We start from the raw sequence: 20795 nt of genomic DNA, 5'->3' as shown, positions 1-20795 counted from the left end.
TCTCTCCCATCGATGTTTCTCTCTCTCCCCCTACCTTCCACTCTCTCTAAGACTCAATGGAAAAAATATCCTCGGGTGAGGATTAACAAAATAAAAAAAAAGAGAGAGAGAGAGAGAGAAAATAAATGTTCTTTAAAAAAAAAAAAAAAAGATAGTTCCTTTATTGCAAAAATTTCTAATATGCTAAACGCCCTGTGAATCCTCAAACAGGGAATATGGAATACAGCATTTTCCAAGTCACTCTTTTTTTGGTAAGGCGTTTCCCACGTATTTAATGAATATACTTTTGGCAAAGTGCTGGTCTAGGGAAAGCAGTCTGTCTAAAGGTGTAACTAATTGGCGTAACTACAACTCGTGCCCACTTTGCACTCCAGGTAAAGAAACACAGTGAGGGATACCTGGAATTAGTAATGATTAGAGTAACTCTTGCTCCTAGGAAGGCCTCCCAGGCATAATCACTGGTGTTGGCTTTTCCCTCACTGCCCTATGAAAGGTTAATAGTGCAATTAGTATCACCAGAGACGAACATACCAAGGGTATTGTTATTAATAGGAAGGCTAAGCATGTTGGCGATGGTACTGGCAATGATCATGAAAATGGTGGTGGCTCTGGAATTTAACTTCTAAACTTAAAAAGAAAAAAGGTTGAAATGGAAATTAAAAGGCAAAAATGGTTGGAATCAGACTGTAGTGCTGTGTTTATCTGTACTTGTTAGGATGCTGACCATCTATACCCTTTCTTCATTGGCTTCCATGCCTCTAAACTTCTAGAGAGGCTAATGGTGTGTTTTCTTCCTTTATCCTCTCCCTAACAGGATTGTTTTCATCGCCTCAGTAACTTTTATCATGCACCTTCTTCACTTTCCTGTTTACTCCTTGAATGTTATATATACACATAGATATTAGTACTAACAACCTCCCTTTAGAAACAAGAACAAGTCAAATGTTTTGGGAGAAATGAGTTCTAATTATTGTAGATAACAAGTTACAGGTTGATAATGTGTTTTACTTTACTATTTTTATGAGCTCTTTTTTTATTTATGTGAAGTTCTAAGGACTCATTTTTAATGTCATTGTTACATCTGTATATATCTTTACTTAGGGCTCAAATAACTTCAGTCTGGGTACAAGCCTGTCAGTGTCTTTTGGGTTACATGGATTATATAATATTGAGTTCAAAAATCACATAGATGAGTGTTTTTCCCAAAAAGACAGCTTTAAAAGCCTGTCTATGAAATGATGGTCCCTGTTAGGAGTGATATCCTGGGGTTATGATTATCATATTGTGCTGAATGTGCCTGTACTTGAAAAAGAAGGCAGAGATTCTTTTAAATTTCATCCTGTCAAGACATGAACAAGAGATATACACTCTAACCTTCTATTTTCAATTCCCATAAGAGTGCCACTGACTATTATTTTGAATTAGTGTATGTGAGTTAAAAGTACAAGGACATATTTTTTGGAGCATGGTAATGACAGCTTTTCACAGTGAGAGGGATACCTAACATAGGATTGTTTCTCTTTCAGTAAAATCAATTCTTGATGATTATCCAAACAAACAACCATGTTTTACATTTGTATAGGACTGTAGTTTTCTAAGTGCTTTTTTATGGGGCCCTCTCAGTGATTAAAGTAGATGTGGAAGAAGAGGGAAGGAAGGTCCTAAGGGGTTAAGTGTCTGTACAAAGCCACCCTTGTTTACCTTCTGCTCTTTCACATTATACCAGAGAGCAAGGTGGCTATATATGTGTATATTATTCTTAGTTTCCAGTAGGATAAAATCATCATAATAGCTAACATTTATATAATACTTTCCAGTTTACAGGTGTGTTTTTATATCCATCATTTAATTTAATCTTGCAAACAACCTATTGTGAGAGGTATTATTACCCTCATCCCCATTTTACAGATGAGAAAACCAAGGTTTGGCGATCTCTTCTGACCTTGGCCTAGGCTATGGCAGACCCAGGATTGAATTCCTGCCCTTGGACTTTGTCCTGTTCATTTTCCATTACTGATGCTGCTCAGATAGCTCTTCTTTCCAAAAGTTACTTAGTATTTAGCTATTTAATGGTATACAATTGCCTCTTGAGAGGAAGGTCATTCCTGTTTTTCTTAAGCAAACAGTAAAGGCTGTTTACACTATATCCCTCCATAGCAGAGAGAGGTAGCTCAGAAAACAACAGAGTTAATCCACATTTAGGTAACTCCAAGTTTTACTTTTGCCTTCCTTAGTATTTTTCTGCTAAGAAGCCATGATCAAAGGCAAAAAAGAGGATAAGAAAATTATAAATTGGGTTTGATTGACTCATTTTACTATTTATTTATTTCTCATTATGCAGGTAACTTTTAAAATTGTACCTTTTTTGTAATATAGAACTTAATGGTCATTCTAAGAACCCAAGTTATCTCTTTAGATATGAACAGTTTAGATTTGTTCCTTAGCGGGGAAAGACCTGGGAATAGAAGAGCTGGAAATTGAACCTAGATCTGTCTGACCCAGTATCCTTGCCCCTCATCACCACACTCGACTGCCCCCTTGTGGTTCACCTCAAAACTGGGATACAGCCTACGGCAGCACTGCCAAATGAAAATGAGTCAGAATCTGTAACTTAAAATTTTCAAGTGGCAATATTTCAAAACCTAACCAGGCGAAATTAATCTTAATAATATATTTTATCAAACCCCAATGTATCTAAACTATTACCATTTCAACACGTAATTAATCTTTAAAATTAATTTTTAAATTGAACATTTAAAAATATTAATGAGAGAGTATATTTTCCTTTATATAATTAATCTTTGAAATCCAGTGTATATTTTACAGGACATCTCAGGCTACTTCATATTTCAAGGAATCAACAGCCAGATGTAGTTAGTGGCTACTATATTGGACAGCCAGACCTTAATTAATGACCTTGACTTTGAGAGAAACCTGAGTCTTTTCCAGGCCAGAAGTCCTAAATAAGATGTGGTTCTTTTACAGCATCTCAGAAATCTTATGGCACTAGGACAAATTTCATTTGCATTCTTGGAATTATATGATGGAGCTTTCGACCTGTTCCTAGCAATAGACTTCACTGAGTGTACTGAGTGTTAACCAAATATATTGGGCCTCTTTCAAGACCATTTTACTGGACTTTGAAGTTAATCTATTATGAGTCTGTGCAGCACATTTACAGTGTGACAAATTGATAAGGAGCAGCTTTCCATGCCAGCATTCTTAATTTATATTAATTATTGTTGGCCTTGCTTAGAACTGAACATGTAAAAGAAAATAGACAAGATTAGCATAACCTTTTTATGGATGAAAAGAGTAAAAGTCCCTGATGGCTCAAAAGAGTATAATAGAATATTTAAATTCTGGGCTTCAGTTAAATAGTTGTGCTATTTGAAACACAACATGAAAAGAACTTCTTAAAAAAATCATATCATACCTCCCTTCCAAAAATCATATTATTGCCTAAAGTACCCTCCATTCATATGATTGGCTGTAGGAATTACATGGGTGTTACAATAAATCTTATAAGTTAAACTCAGAAGACAAGAAATAGAATGTCCAATAATTGAACTATGTAGGAGATGAATTTGATAACAGCATACATTTGATTTTCTTCAGCCCAATCCTTTAGAAAATTGAATATCTAAAGAATAAAATAACACAAAAAGAAGGGCAAGTAGCCATTATCTTTGAAATAAATTTAAATGTTAATAATGCATTTTCTTATGGATTTGATACTAACCACTCCACCTTTTATTTCACAAAAAGGCCATTTATACACTCAAGCTAGTAGTATTTCCCTTCACTACTCTTTAATTGAGGCCCCAGAGAATCCAAAATGCCAGACCACTGTGTAAAGAAAAATGTTTTGAGGTTCTTCCCACCACATTAGGATGTCAAGTTCTGCATTCTCCCCTGGAGTGAAATCTTACTCCTCACTCCAGGGTGGCCTCTGTGTATCCAGGTTACCTCCAGCGTTACTTACCTGTAGTCCCAACCCCGTTACAGTTTCTCCCCTTCATCTTTATCCAACTCATACCCGTCTCTCTCCAGGTCTCCATCCCCAGCGCTTTAGAAGCCCAGCCCAGCATCTCATGCACACCATCTCCATCCTCATCACTGTCACCTCACCGTTTTTGGTACATTCTCCCATCGTCCTCAGGGACTTGAGCACCAGACCAATGACTTTCTCTTGCTCCCAACCTATGCTGCCCATTTTAGCAAATTCAAGTATTACATTAACCTCCCGGTTTCTCTGCTGCCTTCATTCCAGGGCCCTCCAGTTCTGCTCTGCCTTTTCATTCTTTAACTAGAGGCCCAGTGCATGATTTAATCATGCACCTGGTGCACCAGCGGGCTGTCCGCCGGTGCCCCAGGCCTTCCGAAAGCCTCCGGCGCTGCGGAGGCTTTCGAAAGGCCTTGCGCCGGAGCAGACAGGCGGCCAGGTCCCCCGCTTTGGCCTTTGATCTAGGGGGACCTGTCCGGCTGTCCGCAGGCGCCCAAGGCCTTCCGAAAGCCTCCGGCGCTGCGGAGGCTTTCGAAAGGTCTTGCGCCGGAGCAGACAGGCGGCCAGGTCCCCCGCTTTGGCCTTTGATCGCGGGGGACCTGTCCGGCTGGCTGTCCGCAGGCGCCCAAGGCCTTCCGAAAGCCTCCGGCGCTGCGGAGGCTTTCGAAAGGCCTTGCGCCGGAGCAGACAGGCGGCCAGGTCCCCCGCTTTGGCCTTTGATCGCGGGGGACCTGTCCGGCTGTCGGCCGGCGCCCCAGGCCTTCCGAAAGCCTCCGGCAGCCATGGTACAGACGCTGAGCTCGCGGCGCCAGAGGCGCCACGAGCTCAGCGTCCTTCTGGCCCAATCAGCTACCCCGGCCACCCTGAGTCCCGCCCCCTGCGCCTCCTGCTGGCCCAATCGTGGGCGTAGCGGAGTGATGGTAATTTACATATTACCATTTTATTATGTAGGATACCTGAATTCTGAAATGTTCCTCTTTGACCTTAACCTCTTACCCTGCCCATCCTCCGCTCTGTCACTCCTACTGGCCTGTTGACCGGGTCATGATTATGGCCTGCTGCTTCGTAGCTTTGCTCTGTGCTCAGTTGTCTTCTTTTAAGACCTTAATGTTGACATGCCTTCCATGACAAGTTTATTCTCCTCATGGCTGGTGACCCTGCATTGAGACAACAAACCATTGTTAAAATCTCTATTCTCTTGATTCTTATGTTCATAATTTATAATCCCATCCCTAATTTATCTGATCTATTTCAGTAATGCATGTGACATCAACTTAGACTCCTTCATATCTTAACTGTCATTTACTTGCCTGACCAGACCCCTGGCCTAAGGTACCCCCATTGCCTGCATTTTGTTTTCCCTAAATCAGTATTTCTCAACTTTTTTCATTATCACCCATCCTTTTTAAGCATTTTTTTCTAATTACCCTCCACCCCAATGTAAAATTCAAGAATAAGATTTGTAGGTGGGGTTGAGCGCTGGGAGACAACAAATCACTGTAATATCTAAGGTGATTTTTCACTGTACCCCCCTGTCGTCCAAGAAGCAATTTTCACCCCTGCCCTAGACCCTCCTCTACTCTAAAACACAAATCTGAGTTGAATGGGACTCTTACAACACTCTGAAGATAGCATTGTGAAAAACAACAGGATGAGGTGGGGGGTTAGAGTTGTTACAGATTCATCCTTTATGATCTTATAATATCTCCCAAATATTTTCTGTCTTCCTGATACATGTATTCTTTGTTCTCCTCCTCAGTGTCCTTACCCATACCCAGAAGATAGCATCATCCCTTACTTTTACTAACAATATTCAAGTCATTTAGGGTGAATTTTTGCAGCTTTCCTTCTGCGAACCTCAAAACTCACTTCTTCTTTTGTTCTTTCATGGGAGGATGAATTGTGCTGCCTCTTTCATATTTTATGTTTAGATGTTTTTGTAAAATTCGGGCATAATTAACAAGCAAAAAATTGCACAAATCTTAAGTGTTCAGTGTAATGAGTTTTGACAGTTTTACGTGCTCTTGTAATCACCCCCAAAATAAACACATGGAATATTACCATCACCCCAGAAACATCCCTCGTGCTTCTGTTGAGTAAGGTTCCCTTCCCGTGAGGCAATCATTATTTTGATTTTTTTTTCACCATAAACTAGTTTAGCCTGTTTTAGAACTTCATTTACAGGTGATCATTTACTATGTACTTTTTTGCTGTTTGGATAGTTTTCTTAGCATAAGTTTTTGAGGCTTATCCAGGTTGTTACATGTTACATTTTTTAATGCTCAGTAGTATCCCATTGTATATACATGAAGTACTTTGTAATTTTTCATGCATGGATACTTGGTTTGTTTACAGGTTTGAGTTATTATGAATATCCATGTTGTGAATGCTCACATCCCAGTCTTTTATGTTCGTTTTTTTGTGGTAAATATCTAGGAGTAGAATTGTGGATAATTGTATCTTTAATGTTTTAAGAAACTGCCAAACAGTTCTTTAAAATAATTATACCACATTTCAGTCCAACAATGGTGAGCGATCCCTTTGCTTCACACCCTAACATTTGGTGTTGTCAGTGATTTTTATTTCAGCCCTCAGTCGTCATTAGTGTAAAACCCACATGTGTTATTGATTCTGTTTCTTTCCTGTCCTCCCATCCATTATCAGGAGTTCTCTCTCGAGTCTTCAGATTCTTCCCATTCCAAACTTAAGACCTTAGGGACTCTTTCTGGGTTTAGCTACTCTCGCCAGTTGTTCTCCTAGTTCCTTCCTTTCTCTGATCAAATTGACAAGAGGAATGCTTCGCACATGGTGCTCCTCCTCCCTCCCACCTGTTCATTCAGCATTCCAGCGGAGCTGCGGTCTTGAACGTCAGCTACGAATTTCCAAGGTTCTCTCAGCTCTCCTTCCCCGTGATTTCTCTGAAGTGAAGAATATGACACCATTGACCGCCTTCCACTGCTTTTGCAGCTCCTTGGTTCATTGCTGTATTCCAACACATTATTTTTCTCTTCTGTTTCCAATATCTACTGTCCTTCCACCCTCCCTTTAAATGTAGGGCACCTGAGAAATTCATTGATTATGCATTACAGACACACATGCAGTCCAAATGCCATGGCCTCCGGGACTTTCCACAATCCTGCCACCTTCCTCCTTTTCTTCTCCCCTTCCACATTGTGTGAACCCAGAGGCTGGGCCAAACTGAGGGCTTGCCAGTGTACAAGAAACACACGTTTGCAAACCACATGTGAGAAACACATTACAAAGGTTTTAAAGCGAGAACTCTTGTAGTTCATCTGACACATGTTTTATTCTCATTTTTATAATCTTATATTCAGTGTCTTACAAAACGGAGTTATCTGGGAAATGAAGAGAATGTTTACCTACTTCCTCAGGATTTGGGAGTTATTTGTATATAAACACATTGCTGATTGTGAAAATATTTTTGTGTCTCTCCCCTACCAAAACTCTGCTCATTCACGCTGTGATTACTAAAGAACTGGGCATGAGTAAGTTGTTTTAAGTCCACAGTGTGGTTTGCAAGGAAAGGTCCCTCTTCTCATTCCTCTTGGCCCTGATGGCTGCAGTGAACCCTGCTGAGGCCAGGAGCCAGCCCTGCACAGGAAGCGCTGTGTGGGAGAGCATGCTTTAAGGAACCCCTGGTTGTGTTTACATTCCCTTGAAGAAATTGGACTGTCAACATTTTCTTCCCTTGCATACATGTTTCTGACAGAGCGTAACTGAACAGGCTGGACTGCTTTGTGAGGGACAGGAGTTTTCAGCAGGCTCCTCTGTCGGGAAAAGCGCTTGTCCCCCTCCTTAACCCTCATCACCTTTCCCGGCTGCATCTGCATACTAGTCCCCTTATCCTGTGCTGGGGAATGACTTGGAATAACTCTTGACTAGAAATATAGCTTAAAGAAGGTACGAATCAATTAAAAGAGAAATGAGGGTTCCCTGCTGGCCTGGCTCAGTAGTTGAGCATGGACCTATGAACCAGGAGGTCCAGGTTTGATTCCCGGTCAAGGGCGCGTGCCTGGTTGCGGCTCCATCCCTTGTTGGGGGCGTGCAGGAGGCAGCCAGTCAATGATTCTCTCTTATCATTAATGTTTCTCTCTCTCCCTCTTCCTTCGTCTCTGAAATCAATAAAACTATATTTTTTTAAAAAGAGAGAGAAATGAGGGTCATCACTGGAAATTTCTTCTTGCACATATCATCTTACTTTAGGGGACCAGGCACCTCCACTTTCGATCTTAAATCCTCTAGGAAATCAGCTCTGCCCTGACACGGAGACTGAATGTGGAACGTAAGTTGTTAGAGATCATTTAAAGGCTTTCAGACCTAAAACTGCTGGAGAGTCCAGGAGGAGAAGGGGAAGGACAGGAAGAGGAAGGCCTGGTCTGTGTGTTTCCTCAGCCCCACACCTGCCTGTGGCCCGCAGGGTCTGTCCGGGAAGCGCTGTGGGGAGGTGAAGCTTGACTCGAAGGCTCCCTCCCTTCTTCGTGACCCCTCACCAATTCTGCCAGCCTCCCTCCCAGGCTCCCCGCCCTCGAGCAGGCCCACCATGTTGCCACCTGCCCTCAACCTTTCTGCTGCCTCTCCTTCTCCAAGTGAAAAGAGCACTAGTGACTGACAATTGAATGACAGATCACAGAGTGCTCCTCCTGGCTCAAGAACCTGCCCCTCTGCCACACTCTCCGCAGGCCCAGCAGCTGTAGGCCTCAGTGAGTTTGCATCTCAGCTTCCCATGTAGCAGCCTGCAACCTGAGGAAAACGCATTGCCTCCCATTACTCGTTTATACGTGGAAATAATACTAGTAACTACATCCTTCGTACGAACTAAACACGAGAATGCATGGAAGTACTTAACATAGGACCTAGCCCCCAATAAAGATGAAATAAGTTTTAGCGATTTTTAATTATTACTAGCCCAGGGACATAATTTCTCACTTCTAATTTGAAGCTGAACTTCTTAGTGTAAAATTAATTATGAATGAGAAGTAGGGAATACATTTTCTTCCCCTGCAGATGAGCAGGTCTTAAGGCAATATTCAACCTCCTTGAGACTCTGTTCACTCTAGCTCGAAATAAGGGCTGGGAGCGGGTGATACTATTAAGCTCTCGAGCTCCAAGAACCCGTGGTTTTAACGATGACTCCAAGTTTTTGATCTCTTGACTGAAGTGTCAGTAGAAGAACAAAGAGGAACGTGCAAGTCCCTTTTGTCTTCAGAGGCAATCCTTGCATTCGAACAGCATCTTGCCTTTGCTGAGACAGCAATCAGTGAGGCTGCCGTAGAAATTCCAGGTGGGACTCTGGGTGGAGGGGGGGAAGGAGCCCGTGGACCCAGCATTTCCTGCATCGGCCCACGTGCCAGACGCTCTGATGAGCTCACTGCCTGTGAGCATTTATTTCACCCCCACAGGAACCTGGAGAGGTAGAGATTCATGTGCGCATTTCACAGATTGGGCCACTGAGGCTCATGGAGATGGAGCATCTAACCCAAGTCACACAGCGGGTGAGGGCGGAGTTGGGATTTAGGCAGCCGTCAGCCTGAGCCTAAAACCAGGGACGTGCCTTCAACTGCACCCTCCACGTGGCCCTTTACCTGAGGGGTAAATAAACCTTGGCCAAGTCAGGCTATCTCAGCTACCCTCTCCTCCAGGTCCCAGCCTAAGAGCATTATTTCCATACCTTCCTTCAAACCACTGAAGGGCTGAAGTTAAATAAATATTTGCCTGCGCTTTGAAGGGATGCTGGCCTGGGACCATTGTCCCCATCCCCTCCCAGCCCACCTCCATGCACTTGTGGCTCAGAGCTGGCTCCCTACACGCAGGAGCAAGGCCACCGTGGGACATGCATCCTGCTTCTGGGGTTCAGGGCAGTGGCCGCTCTGAGCTGATGACAAAGAACATCAAGAGCCATTCACAGGAGCGAAGGAGGAGGGGACTCAGGAGGAGCACGTCCTCAGAACCTACCTGTGCCCGGTCTGCACGGGAGCCGTGTCTCCGTCTCTGCTGCCCTGTGACTAGACAGCATCAGAACTTTCCGTCGTTCCATCTCCTCCGTGTTCAGCTGGGACACAGGTGTTCAAGACGGCCAAAGCCTGACCACTCAGGCCACACAGGCGGGCACCCCAGCTGCCTCCCGTTGTTGCCCCAGTGCCTGAATCTGATCCTGCAAACCCACCCTGCGGGGAGGGCAGGTGGCCTCCTTAATGCTGAGTGTGGGTTTGGGGTTCAAGAAAAAGATTCATTCTTTACCACCACCGCACACCATGAATCAGTCTTCCAGACAGTTCTGTGTGGCTTCCGTAAAAAGTCAAGCAGAAACACTAGGGTGAACGCCAGTAACCTAGATGCAGTATTTCCATTGCATCACCCAGAGATGAGCTCAGGAAACTTGATCATAAAAGAGGCTACAGGGAGGATGATCCAATTTTTAAACATTTACTGTACAGGAAAGATAGTAGTAGAGCCTCAGAAAAAATGTATGCTTTGAAAAGATCATCTCTCGCCCTCGCTGGTTTGGCGCAGTGGCTAGAGCGTCGGCCTGCGGACTGAAGGATCCCGGGTTCAATTCCCGTCATGGGCACGTACGTTGGTAGCAGGCTCCTCCTGGCCCAGGCCCTAGTTGGGGCTCGTGCGGGAGGCAACCAATTGATGTGTTTCTCTCACATCGATGTTTCTCTCTGTCTTTCCCCCTTCTCTTCCACTCTAAAAATCAATGGAAAAATATCCTCAGGCAAGGATTTTTAAAAAAAGAAAAGAAAAGATCAGTTGGACAGTTACAATTTGACTTTCATGATTCAGTTTTTCAGAAGAGCTGCTAAGTCTATCAGCCAGCTCCCCTCCTCCCCACCACCACATTAAAAAATATATATATATATATATATATATATATATATATATATATACTCTTTTTCCTTTGTGAAAGGCGTCAGATTTTGGATCCAACAACAACAAACACCCTAACAAAGAAATAGAAATTAAAAGAGCTAGCTGCCCGGCACTCCAAGCTCACAACTGTGGTTAATGGGAAATGGTACTACTGCCAAGTGGATTGCCAAATCCATTTATTTCTGTTACTGGCATTTCCTAAATTCTCCCAAAATGTCAATACTTTTTCAAAGCAAGCATCTGCTTTCAGTTTAAATGAATGTGTCATGAGATTTTAGACAGGAGTCCAGGAAGTTTTCTAAATTGACACTTAACAGGTCCTTAATTACTTAAAGAAAACGTGGTGAAGTTTTATTTGCTTTTGCTAAATATCTGTCCTTGAGATCGAGCCAGGAAAGTGAGATGGTGCAAATGTTTTTACTTAACACACCAGAGAAGCTGTCTCACTGCTGTAGAACTGAAGGGGAAATTCCCTGTGAAGCTACAAATGTTTAATGGCAAGATTTGCACATTATGAACAAGATCTAATTTCTACTTGATGTTTCTCTTATGGAATCAATGATGAAGATGTTATTGGTTCCAGGAACCCCTTCTCAGGAATTTTAGCCTTTTGGAAGTTCCCGGGGGAAACTTAAGAGAGTGGAATTTTGCTTGCAGCATACTAGGAGCTTTTTATTTATATATGATGACTATATGGATAGCACAGGAGCTAGGATTTGGATGCAAACTAGAGGACATTCACAGCAGAGCTTCTAGGAGAGGGAAAACTGCCTCTTCCCATTGCAGTATTCCCCTGTGTACCCCTCCACCTCCAGACTCCCCACTTCGTCAGCCATCCAGAGGTATCGATCGGCTGGCCACTGTGACCTTTCTCTTTGGCTCAGATTGTCCCAGGAGGTCTTCTTTCTCTCTCCCTCTCTTTTTAAGCTTTCTTAATCCTGTAGCATTTAGCCTTACATCAAGGATCAATTGATCAGGCAAATCCCTCATGGTCGTCAGTGTCTTAAAGCACAGACTGAAGACCACCTTCAACAGAATCGCCTGAGGGGTTTATTAAGAATACTGACCCGGGCGGTGTGGTTCAGTGGTTGAGTGGTTGAGTACCAACCCATGAATCAGGAGGTCAGGGTTCTATTCCTGGTCAGGGCACATGCCTGGGTTGCAAACTAAATCCCCAGTAGAGGGCTGCAGGAGTCAGCTGATGAATGATTCTCATTATTGATGTTTCTATCTTTCTGAAATCAATATATATATATATTTGAAAGAATACTGATTCCAGGGCCCTACCCAGGACCTACTGGATCTTATGAGGCCTGGGATCCTGCATTTTACCAAACACTTAATTATTTTTAAGCACTAAAATTTGAGAACTATTGACCCACGGGAAAGTGAAGATGGAATCTTTTAGGTCATGGAGGATAATCAGTCTTTGGGAGATAAGGAAGTGCAGGATGCTGAGGGCAAGAGACATTACTTAACCCTGGAGCAGTCTTACTCCCACCTAGTTCCCTCACCTAAGCAGGTGTCCCTGACAGTTCCATCAGTGCCAGTGGAACCCCTAACAGAAGCTCTGACCGTCCTCGGGATCCTTAGTGTGACATAGGTTTCCTAAGGGATTCCATGCCCCTTTGATTCCACAGAAAGTGTGCCCATGGCTAAGTGGACAGGGTATGTACTGAGGTTGACTTGATCAATGTGTTTACCAGTTATGGATTCCTTCATTCAAGCTTTTTCCATTGAATTCAGAGAAACAGCCTGTGGACTTGGTTACCTAAATCACATGCTTGGTCAATTCAGAGGCACGTGTTCTTTCCCTATTTCCCCCTTTCGAATGGACCTGTGGATTCAGTGTAAATGGATAACAGAGTAGCTCTTTGTAGATGGGGTTCACATCGACAATGGGCTACTGATTTCCCTAAATAGCTTCTTCTAGAGCCACAGCAAATGCATTGGGAAGTTTTACCACTGTCTCCTGCTGGCCCATGGGTGGTCTGTGCTGTCAGAATACATAGATAATTCCCATTATTGAGGAGTTTCATTGTATCTATCTGAAATTGTCTGCCTCTCTTGTTATACCTTTTTACTTGGAAATAACTGCTTAAGCCTTTCTTTTTTAAGAAGCTTTCCTGGCTTGGCTGAAGAAGAGGCTCAGAATTGCTCCTGATTCTTTCCTGCCCTTAGCCATCACCCTTAACAATGAAGGCGCACTGCTTTGGGTGGGTTCGCCATCTGCTGAGTGGACTCTGAACTGTGGGCTGCCATTTAGGCCTCCTCAGCCCGGTGTTTGCCTTGGAATGAGGTTTCCAGGATAATGCCTCTGTTTGTTACTGGTGTTATTTTACATTTCGTACAACACTCTTTGTTGGTGTACTTAATGATGATTATCATATTAAAAATCAATTGTGATATCAGATATCTAATATCACTCTGATATCTAACCTAATTTTTTTGTGAATGGTTTAAAATGTGAAAGCATATTACTTTTGAGGGAATTTCAAAAACACCACATTCTGCTTGTTTTAAAATTTAATTTTAAGGAAGGGAGAGATAGGTTTTAATGGGTGATTTTTAGAAACATTAAATGAGTTAATAAAAACCAAAATATACATAGTACCTACTGTGAACCTGAGACACAGGGGCGTTAAATAATTTGCCTAAAGAAACTCAGCTAGCAAATGGTAGAAGTAGAGTCCAAACCCAGTCCTGGTTTTTGAGTCTGTGCTTTTAACTACTATGTAGACTTAAGGTAGAGAAGCCGCTTAGCAGTGCTTGGTAAGAAGGAAGTGCTCAACAAATGGACACTAAACTTGTAATTTATTTAGTTTTTTTATGATTCCAAGCCTTGGGTACTTCTGCCTTCCTTAGAATCACTTCTATAATATTGAATGAGTTGTAGAAAGAGAGCTATAAAATGAATTATATTATCCTCAACTGTCAAATTTTTATTAGAATATTGGGAAGTTTATTTCAGGATATTTACAAAAAAAAAATCTAGGACTAGAGAAAATAGTAAAACCATGGCTTTTTAAAAAATAATTGAGCAATTGAATTTCTATTATGTGCAGATCACTGGGATAGGAGAAGTAAGATGAATAAGACATGGGTCCTGTCTATGAAGGGATTTAAAACTGGTCACAGACAGAGTGCACGGCATTTGAGAGAGTGGACACAAAAGTGCGGAGCGGGGCCTGCCCGTGGGCCTGGTGTTAGAGTAGCTGTGAGCTGTGCGCCAACCACTTGAGCTCTCCAAACCTCAGTTTTGTATTGTTGGGATGGTGATTGCTAGCATTTAAAATAAAGATAATTATGCCTAATTCATACCACTTAAGGGGAATTAAAATAAATGGTGCAAAGGAATCACTCTGTCCTTAGCAGAGAGTACATGTGCAGCAAACTGTTGGGAAACATGAAGCTTGAAAAACTTGCCCGGTTGGCACGTTCACTGATACACAGGCTGGTACCCTGCCACAGGGCACAGTGTTGGGAACCCTTCACATGCTGTGCCTGCCAGGACCTTGGAAGAGAAAAATAATCTGGGCCCAGTTACTCCTTAGAATGTTGAGCTGAAGAACAAAGAGCATCTGCCCCCTTGGAGGCCAGGATGGGGCTTCTAACGGTGATTCCCCTACCACCTATTTTGTTATGGAGATACAAAAAGAAAAGCAAAATATAAAAAAGGTAGCATATGTGTGGTTTCTGGTTTTGTTACATGTTTACGAGCTCTGATGAGGCCATCATGCTGTGAGCTGGTTAAGTCAGGGAAGGCTTCCTGGGGGAGCAGAAGGGTGGTGAGGAGGGGCAAGCCACCTGTGAAGTGGCAGGCAAAAGTGCCAGGCTGTGCCGAAACCGGTTTGGCTCAGTGGATAGAGCGTCGGCCTGTGGACTGAAGGGTCGCAGGTTCGATTCCAGTCAAGGGCATGTACCTTGGTTGCGGGCACATCCACAGTAGGGGGTGTGCAGGAGGCAGCTGATCGATGTTCTTCTCTCATCGATGTTTCTAACTTTCTATCCCTCTCCCTTCCTCTCTGTAAAAAATCAATAAAATATATATATTTTTTAAAAAGTGCCAGGCTGAGAAGCACAGACTTGGGGGGCGGGGGGGCGGCTTCCTTTGTGCTTGGGACCGGGGCAGGTCACCGAGGCCCCCTGAGTCTCAGTTTCCATTCCTGTAAGCCAAAAAGGTTAGATTATATCCATAATTCTCAAATCTGGATGGCTGTCATATTCCTGTGGAGACCTTCCTCTTAAGAGGCCCCACCTCAGAACAGGAAGGTCTTTTGAAAAGCACCCTGCCTAGTTTTAAGGTACAGTCAGGCTAGAGAAGGAGTAGGTAATCTCTTAGGTTCTGTAGAAAAGATATCAAAGGCCACCCAGACTAGCTTGACTAGTGGATACCTGGGCATGTTTAAACATTGGTCAGAATTGAATCATAGAGGGTTTTAAACTGTGAGTCTACCTGTAGGCAGTAGGACATTAATGAATATTTTTATATAAGGAAATGTGTTGGAAGCCATGCTCTGGGGGGAAATGCTTTCAGAGAGGAAGGGAGAGGGAAAAAGAGATAGAAACATCAATGATGAGAGAGAATCCTTCATCAGCTGCCTCCTGCACTCCTCCTACTGGAGATGGAGCCAGCAATCAGGGCATGTGCCCTGACCTGACCAAGAATCAAACGGTGACCTCCTGGTTCATAAGTCAAAGCTCATCCAGTGAACCACACTGGCTGGGCTTGCCCCTATTTTTTAATATGGGTTAAGTATCAGAGAAACATGAGCCATAATGTAAATATGAAAAGGGATGCTATTCAGAAACAGGTTGAAATGAAGTTCAGTTCTCATGTGGAAACTATATGACCAAGGAGAGTCCCATATGGATGAATTATCTGCCATGTAAGTTACTGTGTCAAAGCCACACCTATTTCATAAATTCCCACCAAAGTGTGAGCAAAGGAGAGACTATAGAAGAAATATATCTTCTATTTCTTTCTATATGAATATGCCTACTATTCCTCTCCCTTTTCAGAAACAAAACAACAAAATTATCACATGTCGATTTCTTGGGCTTTTGTAAAAAGCATTGTAAAATATCAGTTAAGGTGGTATGTGCCTCACTCTATTGGTAGCTAATGACTGATTCTCCAAGGTTCCCATGGAAAAGCAGTCACCCAGGAGTGCAGAGCCCAGAGCAAATGGCCTGTCTGCCCCAGCAGCTGCATCTTGCAGTGCTCATATACTAACAAAACTGCGAAAGACAGAGGTGTCCTGAAAGTGTCAGTCAGTCCCTTGAGAGATTCACAGAAATGCAGTTTTTCATAAAGAATCCACATTCCCTATAAATAACCTTGATGCTAACTTTTCTATTGTGTCACAAGAATGTTAATGGACGACCTTAAGTATGCAGGTTCGTGGACTATATGCAGTGGTAATTAATCTCACTGCATTCTTGTATAAAAGGCTTGCATTGCCATTCTAACTGATATGAGGCATGACAAATGAAAAATCATTAAATTTTAGTATCAAATTGTTGTGTGTGTGTGTTTTTCCCCTGCAGATCTTGAAGACTAGCCAAGCTAAATTATGTCCTGAGGGACTTAATTTTCAGCCTTAATTTCCTAAGTCCATATCCCCCTTTGGATTTGGAGAGGATCTCCAAATTAATGTTAATAAAGATTTAAAAAATCCTTGGAGGAAGAGTTCTGCTAGCCATGAAATCAATAGTAAAATTACCAGGATTTAAAAATAAGTTTTTATTTAAAAAGTTGTGTGCCCCCCCGCCCTAACCAGTTTGGCTCAGTGGATAGAGCATCGGCCTTCGGACTGAAAGGTCCCAGGTTCAATTCTGGTCAAGGGCATGTACCTTGGTTGCGGGCACATCCCCAGTAGGGGGCATGCAGGAGGCAGCTGATTGATGTTTCTCTCTCATCAATGTTTCTAACTCTCTATCCCTCTCCCTTCCTCTCTGTAAAAAATTAATAAAATATTTTTTTAAAAAAAGTTGTGCCCCTGGAAGAATACTTCAAGAAATGTTTTAGAATAGAAACGCAGGAGTGAGTACACATGTGCACTTCTATAGAGTCCTATGGGCACTCTTTAAGTGTTTGCCGACTAAGTGAATTAATCAACAAGAAAGCAGCACCAAGAGAGCTGTAATGCAACTTTTTTATAACCGTGCAACTTTCAGGACACATCCCAAGGACGATCTACTTAAGGACACGGTGTCACACTTTGATATTTTGCATAGAGAGGAGCCCAGTAGGAGTTAGCTAGACCCCAATAAAGGGAGGATGTCATGGACAGCCACCTCTCTTGGGAAATAGCTAACACATCAGAGACAGTGATAAATGTTCGCCAAATTGAATAGTTAAATGCAAGGTCTACGCTGGAAACATGACTTTTTTTTTCCCTCAAGGTCTGTGATAAAAGACTATCTTCCAGGTAAAATCACCTTGTGATATGCTGCTTCTAACACTTGGAACTTGGACAACGGGGAGTCAATATTAGTTTTCCCACTGTAGAGCTTTGTCCTACAGAGACTGAAGCTGTAGGGGTTTTGTAGCAGGAGCTACTTTCAGCTGTCTTAGATAATTCACGGAGCAGTGATGCTGAAATCTCGGCATGGGTACAGATTCCCCGAGAATCTGTTGTAAGTGCAGGCTCTGATTCAATGGGTCTGGCTGGATCCTGAGACTCTGCATTGTTAACAAGCTCCTGAGTGATGTTGGTGATACTGGTCCATGAATCACACGTTGAGCAGCAAGGTCACGGAGGTAGATTTATGAGTAGAATAAGCAGGAGTGCTGTGATAGACGAGCACTGGCTCTTGACTCAGAAGATGGATTATGTGAATATGATGAGTCACCTGACTCTTCTGAATCTAAATGTTCTCATTAGAGAAAAATTAGTATAATAAGACACTAATACCTGCTGCATGGGATTGTTGTGAGAATAAAATTAATAATGTTATATGAAAATTTACCAGAGCATATGGTAGATATTCATTGCTGATGAAACAATTGTTGATTCTAAATAGGAAGAACATAGGCACATGATTCAGCATTGGTAATGGGAAAAAATGGGGGGACCTTTTGGCTTTGTACTCTGTAGTTCCAGGAGTTCCAGCCTTCCTTCCACTTCTTTTGCCAGTTACAATATCTATCACTTAGCAAGGGATCAGTGTTTGTGAAATTGTACTAGCAGCAAAGTTGATCATTGCCCGTGTACATTTTTTTGCTTCAAAGATATTGATATCAGGAAAATGACCCAGTGTCTCCCCAAGGCACTAACAGGAGACAGAACTGTCACCCCAAATAATGGGAATAACGTGGGGGCCTTGAGTCCTTTATGAACCAGAAGCATAATCCCTAGGAGAAGATTAAAATGAAGAACACAGATGCAGCCTCAATTCTGCATTAAAATATGATGATAAAATAGCCGATTGTTCTTAGCCAGCCATAAAATTTCTAATTTTATAAACTATGTGTAAAAAATGTATCTCTCTTAGTTAGAAACACAAAGACTGACATGGGCAGTTTGGCTGGCTTGTCCCTGATAGGTGGCGTGGCTCGGCGCCCAGTCCGCAGTGATGCAGCTGGTACTACAGGGCCGAAGTCATCTTCCACAGCCTAGCTACGGGCTCCCGTGCACCCAGGGAAGGTCCCCACATTGCTGCTCTGAGGGCTTACCTTTCTGGCTAACACACTTGTAAGATATGAAATAACAGCTCCCCAAAAGGGCGAAGCAGGATATAGAAGGTAGAAAAATCACTGAATAATCTGCAGCATCATTTGTGTCTTAACATCTTGTTCCACCAGGAATTCAAAGATAGAAACTGTTGACTCGAGACTGTGTTAGTTCAATTCATTTTCAATGATACCCTGAGTGAATCAGTTAATCTTTGCTAACATAAACAGATCTTGAAGTCTAATCAGAAGGTTTAAATAAAGTTTTATTAAAAGATGTCCCCTCTCCCTCTTGTAATCTACAGGTCCCAGGAGAAAAAAGAAGAGGCTGTCACTTTACTGAAAGATTCCATTCGATATGGTCCAGACTTTGCAGATGCGTATTCAAGCCTCGCTTCATTACTGGCTGAGCAGGTGATTGTTTCCTTTTCATTTCACATAATTTTTTTTCACAGAGTTTTGCTACTGATGGTTGAGTTTATAAGCTCATATTAGACAACTAATCTCTATGTCAGTTTTCTTCTTGACAAAAATCACAAGTGTAGTATTCTCACTCTAATATTCTCTGTGTAGTGGAGGTGGTCCTTAGACAAAAATGGTCCATTATGCCCTGGCCTGGTGGTTCAGTTGGTTGGAACTTCATTCCATACACCAGATGGTTGTGGGTTTGATTCCCGGGAGGAGCACATACGGGAGGCGACCAATCAATGTTTCTCTTTCTCTCTCTAAAATCAATAAAATCATATCCTCGGGTGAGGGTTAAAAAAAAAAAGTTCATTATAGGCCTTTTGACATATTCTCTATTACTTCGGGACAAAATCTGTCAAGAAGAATGCCCAGTATTTGCTGGTTTTATTACTATTTACTTGTCACATTTTTCTGGGGAATTGTTAATGTACTAAGATCTCTAAAGTCAATATGGAGCCAATTACCACTCATTTTATAGACCCAGTGTCTTAATATCGGCTAGAAGGTCACAGAGGCTTACGGGACAGGCTCCTGAGACAACATTTCTCTCGGCATCAAAGAGGGGTATCTCATTCCCTCCTTCTTTTCACCTGTGTCTAAGGGATTTGGTACCACTTTTCAGTGTCCTGGATGCCTGCCCCCTGCTGTGGGGAAACAAATGTAAGTTGTGTTCTCTAAAATGATGATAAGTTTTGTTGACACACTTAAGTGCCCTCAATAGACAGTAGGTTCTGCTATCATGCAATTGCCAGATTGTCTTTAAAATCAAACTCAGCGTCTTTGAAAGATACCCTGAACCCTCAGTTGGCTGAAATGTAATGATTGACTTGGTACTGCATGTCAGGTTCATAGAGGTGCAATTTGCAGGTTTCACTGGGAAACAAAATCAAAGCATTCTATGAATATTTAAGTATCAGAAATGATAAGGCTAGTCGTCTTGCTCTAATACTCTACATATAATGTAAGTGGGCTTTAGCAAAAAGCCCATGTCTATAATGGATGATTTTAATGCAGGCTTTAGCACAATATTTTAAGCTAAAATGATGACCGTGATATTCTATGATATACTCTGGCAGACCTCAGCTGCCTTTGGCTTATACTGAAACAGACACAGTGGGGATTTTCTGAGGAAATCATTGGCTCCATCATTATTCCCTTTTCTCACCTCATCCTGGGTCCTTTATTTTGATAAGAAGACCTTCACCCTGCCTATGTCTGACTGGCTGTCTTGCAGCTACTCAGACTTGCCAAGCATGCTTCTCACTCAGAACCTTTGCACTAACTGTTCCGTTTGCATGCAACACTTTTCTCTCATATCTTACTTTCCTTCCCTGTGTCACGCTGGTTTTAGCCCAGACATTACCATATCAGAGAGGTTGTCTGTGACTAACCGTTCTAAATATTAACCTCACACTGCCCGACTTGTTCTCTATCACCTTACCCTGCCTTTCTTTTCCCCATAGTGTTTATCACCGCCTCACATGTATTTATTTGTCTGTGATCCTTCTCCCACCACCAGGATACTTAACTCCATGAGAATGGCTGTCGGGTTTTATTCATGGTTATCTCCCCACATCTGTCACCTTGCATGCAATCAATACATTTTAAATAAATGAGTCAATATGAACTGAAGAACATGGAGCCCCTCCAATCTAGCACATGTTCTAAATTTACTCTTATATTACAAGGGGGGCTGGGCAGGTGGGCCACACTGTTTTGTAGCTGAACTGTGCCTCAGCATGATGCTTT

The 20795-nt window shown here is 42.5% G+C and overlaps 1 protein-coding gene across 1 annotated transcript in view; it reads left to right on the top strand.

The window, feature by feature from the left end:
• The window catches only part of TMTC1 (transmembrane O-mannosyltransferase targeting cadherins 1), a 234133-nt gene that overhangs the window by 184021 nt on the left and 29317 nt on the right, over positions 1-20795 (top strand). Inside the window, exon 13 of the mRNA XM_079774298.1 lies at positions 18884-18992. Within this exon, the coding sequence (XP_079630424.1) occupies positions 18884-18992 (109 nt within the window). The remainder of the gene's footprint in view (positions 1-18883; positions 18993-20795) is intronic.

This window comes from Cnephaeus nilssonii (assembly GCF_951640355.1).
Source record: "Cnephaeus nilssonii genome assembly, chromosome: 6".
Classification (NCBI taxonomy): domain Eukaryota; kingdom Metazoa; phylum Chordata; class Mammalia; order Chiroptera; family Vespertilionidae; genus Cnephaeus; species Cnephaeus nilssonii.
Note: the sequence above shows the minus strand (reverse complement) of the source record. Positions and strands in the feature narration are given on the sequence as shown.